This window comes from Aptenodytes forsteri, unplaced genomic scaffold, assembly GCF_000699145.1.
Source record: "Aptenodytes forsteri isolate BGI_AS27 unplaced genomic scaffold, ASM69914v1 Scaffold624, whole genome shotgun sequence".
Classification (NCBI taxonomy): domain Eukaryota; kingdom Metazoa; phylum Chordata; class Aves; order Sphenisciformes; family Spheniscidae; genus Aptenodytes; species Aptenodytes forsteri.
In genome coordinates this window covers 267,049-271,064 of record NW_008794808.1, presented here as the reverse complement: position 1 = coordinate 271,064, position 4,016 = coordinate 267,049, and the positions used below count along the sequence as shown (strand labels likewise).

At 65.0% G+C, this 4,016-nt stretch overlaps 1 protein-coding gene across 1 annotated transcript; it reads right to left on the bottom strand.

Moving 5' to 3' along the window:
• Positions 1–271: 271 nt before the first annotated feature.
• On the bottom strand, positions 272–3,288 carry MUC1 (mucin 1, cell surface associated). Its single transcript, XM_019470795.1, has 6 exons — positions 2,677–3,288; positions 2,376–2,449; positions 2,122–2,264; positions 1,687–1,802; positions 1,446–1,592; positions 272–346 (listed from the first exon to the last, which is right to left on the bottom strand). The coding sequence occupies exons 1-6, from the start codon at positions 3,286–3,288 to the stop codon at positions 272–274; spliced, it is 1,167 nt and encodes a 388-aa protein (XP_019326340.1).
• Between the last annotated feature and the right edge of the window lie 728 nt (positions 3,289–4,016).

The following is a 4,016-nucleotide window of genomic DNA, read 5'->3' as shown; positions in this document are numbered from 1 at the left end:
CCACCCACGGTGTGGAACAGGGGGTGCACAGCCAAGCGAGCGTGGGAGCCGGGGGATGCAGGGAAGTCTCCCTCCCGCCCCAAATCTTTGTTTGTCCAGTTCTGTCATGCGCGTGAATCTGGCTGCTCCAGAACCATCCGGCTCCCACTGCCAGCGGCGAGGGGCCCAGAAGCACTGGGGGACACGCCCGGGGCCGGTGGTGCTCCCCAGGGAGTGGGGGGCCACAGCCGCCCCCTCCCCTCGGCGGCTGAGCTCCATCCCGGTGCATCCTTCAGAGGTTGTCAGAGGCAGCGGCAGGGTTGGTGTAGGTGAAGGTGCCGGCTCCCGTGCCGTTGCTGCCAGCCACCTGGGGAGGGAGTGGTGGGGGATGTCAGAGCCGGGCTGGGGAGGGGCCGGGCTGAGCCCCCTCCTCAGCCCCCACCCAGGGGCAGTGGGGGAACCCCCACACCCTCACCATGGGCACCACGGACAGCCCGGTGCTGTGCTCAGACAAAAAAAATGCATCCCCCCCCTGCAAGGTGGGCAGCTGTCCCTGGCCAGTGGCACCACAGGCACCCAGAGCCCCCATGGGCACCCCGAGCCCCCCTGGGCCCAGGAGACTGGCAGAGGAGCCGAAGCGGCCCTGGACGTGTTCCTCTCCTCCCGCATGATAAGCCTGCCTGGCAAGAGCAAAGGTAAATATTTACCCAGGCCCCTGGTATTTGAACAGGGCAAGCTGCTCACACGGAGCCAAGCAGCTGGACACGGCCCCCGCCCGCAGTACTGGCATGCAGGGGAGTGCAGCGCACCGGGGGGACGAGGCCGGCCCCCCAAACCCCATATCACCTGGGGGAGCCGTGCCCTTTGCAGGTGGGCAGCTCCTGATGCTGCACCTGCAGCTCTGGTTTCAGAGCCGCTGGTGCAGAATACAGGGTGCAGGATACGGGGATCAGCCCCCCAGCCCCCTGCCACCCCTGCCCCGGCCCCAGCCCCAACTCCTACCCCAGCCCCACTTTGTGTCCATGGCAGAAGGATTCCCCAACTCTGGCAGACGCGAGGGTCCGGCTGGGATGCGGCCGAGCCTGAGAAGGGGCAGCGCGGGCAGGCAACAAGCCCCCTGCCCACTGCCCGGGGCTGGGCAGGGGGAGCAGCCGCCCAAGGTCGTGGGGAGTTCCCTGGAGCCAGGCTGGGTCTGTCAGCGCCAGCCGCGCACGCAGCGCTGCTGCTCCATCCAGGCATGAAAGTTACGCTCACCTCCCAGCCAGGACAGGACCGGTGTGGGGCGGGCTCCCAGGGCCACCCGTCCCCTGCCCCACCAGCTCCGTTAGCCATTAACCCAGCAGTCAAGGGACCTGCCCAGCTACCTGGCTGCACCGAAAAGCACCTTCCCCTGCACCACCCCAGCCCCACAGTGGCCGGGACACCGGCCGCAAGCAGCCCCAGGGACAGTGGCACTCGGCTCTCACCTGGTTGTAGGGGTTGGGCTTGCTGTTGGGTGACACGTAGCGCCCATGGCTCTGGTACGGGGTGTACTCGGCCATGGGGTGGTAGGAGTCCTTCGTGCTGAAGAAGTCCAGCTTCCCTCGGCTTTTCTGGCGGCAGGTGCAGGTGGTCTGGAGGGGAGAGGGAAGAGGTCAGGGGCTTGACAGCATGGGGACGGGGGCAGGGGACCCACCAGCAAACAAGGGATGGGGACAGGGGACTCACCATCAGAAGGCAGGTGAGGATGCTCAGCAGCAGCAGGATGCAGACCAGGACCAGCAAAGCAATGGCCCAATCCGGGACCACAGGCACCGGTGCTGGGGACATCACCTCCACAGTGCCTGAAAGAGGACCAGAGCCGTGTCGGCACTGCTGGACAGAGCTGCGGGGCTGGCTGGGACAAACAGCCCTGAGAGACCCCCAGGAAGGGGTGCGAGGGGATGAGCCCTTCTCCATGGGGTCCAGTTGGTCTTCCCAGTGCTGTCTGCCACGGGCACTGAGAAGCTGCATTGGCTCTGCTGGCTGCAAGCCCTGAGCCTGTCCCACTGCCAAAGAGCCTCCCTGCCCCGGCCAGGATGCAGCCGTGCTTGCGGAGCCCTGCAAAGCACCCCCGCGGGGCTCCATCCACCCTCGCATCCCCAGCCCGAAGCTCCCGCTCACTCTGGATTCTGTCCAGTTGCAGGCCCATGATGACGCTGTTGTTGTCCAGCTTGTCCTTCAGCTGCTGCACAGCGGTGTCGCTGGTGATGGTGTCACTGCCGTGCCCAAACAGGAGGGTGGACTGCACCACCACCGAGCCTTGGCTGCCCGTGAGAGGAGGTGTTAGCACCCAGATCACCACCCCCCGCAAGGGGCTCTGCACCGTGCAGCCGAGACATGCCGGCCTCTGCAGCCAGAGCCACTGGCCTGCTCACCTGAAATGGAGCTCACTGCATCCCTTGTAGGTCTGCCTGCCCATGCAACTCGCACAGCCGAAGACATATTGGAACTGGAACAAAGCATGGGGGTGATGGCCACCTCCCCGGCAGACACCCCTTCCCTCCCATCCCCTCGCTGTTCCCCCTCGCAGGACCAGCTGGGGCTGCCAAAGCAGCTGGCAGAGCAGATGCTTGGGGCACTTTCACAGGGAGCCCCAACAGCAGGCGGCTTCTTCCCAGCACAGACCAGGGGATCTTTGCTTGCCCAGGGCAGCCCGTGGGCAGGGCTGAGACTTACCATGGTCAAGACAGTGTGACTCAGGCTCCTGTAATCCTTCGACATGGGATCGCGCAGGCTCTCGTTGAAGCTCCTGTTGAGGATGTGGAAGGACAGCAGGACGCGGAGGAGCAGTCGGACCGCGGTGGTTTTGCTGGGGCTGGGACCACTGCTGCTGCCAGGCACAGTTGTGGGGGTCTGCCTGGAAGCTGTGCTGCCCAGAGCGGTGACAGGGGTTTTCTGCGTGGGGGTGACCTGAGTGCTGCTGCTCCTGTTGCCTTTGGTGCTGGAGATGGGGATCACCGTGCCACCACCTGTGGGGGAGGTGGGAACCACAGAGGTGCTGTTGGTTGTGTTGGTGCTGAAGTGGGTGACCCAGCTGCTGCTGTTTGCAGTGGCATTGGTGTGGGAGATGGCAGTGCTGCTAGAGATAGGCGCTGCGGTGCTGTTGGCTGTGGCGTTGCCTGCGGAGCTGTTGCTGGACTGGAAGTTTGTGGTGTTGCCTGTGGCAGGGAAGACTGTGGTGTGGGAGGAGACAGAGGTTTGGGTCCCGTTGCTGCTTCCGTTTTTGGAGATCGTGATGTTTGGAGCAGAGGTCATGGGGGTGGTGGTCATCTCAGTGATTGTCTCCATGGTGGTCGTGTCAGTGGTGGACGTCTCTGTGGTGGTTGTGTCGGTCGTGGTTGTGTCGGTCGTCTCTGTGGTGGTTGTGTCGGTCGTGGTTGTGTCGGTCATGGTTGTCTCCATGGTGGTCTCGGTGGAGATCGTGGCACATGTACCTAGAGGAGACACCAGGAGTCGGCAGCTGGGACTGCAGCACTGGTTTGGGAAGGTTTTACACAACACGGCTCCTCAGCTGGATGCCCCCCTGGGCCATGAGGCACCGAGAAGCACCACAACCTCCAGGAGCTGCCCACCTGCTGCCCACGAGGCCAAGACCTTCAGGAACATCCCACAACTGGGGCTTGTGCTGGGCACATGTGGCACCACCAAGGGTCCGGGAGGTGCCACCTGGGTGGCTGGCACCGGCTCCATGCCCAGCCCTGCAGATCCCCCCTGCTCCTGAGGGGACCCTGCCACACTGGGGGGCTCAGGCACAGCTCCCCCACCTCAACAAAAACCTCCTTTGCTGCGGGTCGCTGGGCTGGGAGGGTGGGGTGCCACCCGTGCCCCCCCCCGACCAGCATGGCCTGGCTGCTGGCCAGCACAGGCGGCTCCCGGCTGGTTTCCCAGTGGGTGCCGCAGGAGCCAGCGGCACTGGAGGAGAGCCCGGGGTCCGGACAGCTCACCGAGACACACCTGCATACCAGCCTGCAAGCCCCAGGCGCAGCCTGCTCTGGCTGGCCCTGGCACAGCCCCCC

What these genes read in the sequence shown, in the direction of transcription:
- MUC1 (XM_019470795.1), bottom strand. Translation starts at nt 3,288, where the DNA reads ATGGAGACAATCACTGAGATGACCACCACCCCCATGACCTCTGCTCCA. An exon ending in TGCAGTGAGCTCCATTTCAG is followed by an intron (nt 2,265 to 2,375) that starts GTGAGCAGGCCA and finishes TCTCACGGGCAG; the next exon opens with CCAAGGCTCGGTGGTGGTGC. An exon ending in GCAACTGGACAGAATCCAGA is followed by an intron (nt 1,803 to 2,121) that starts GTGAGCGGGAGC and finishes GTCCTCTTTCAG; the next exon opens with GCACTGTGGAGGTGATGTCC.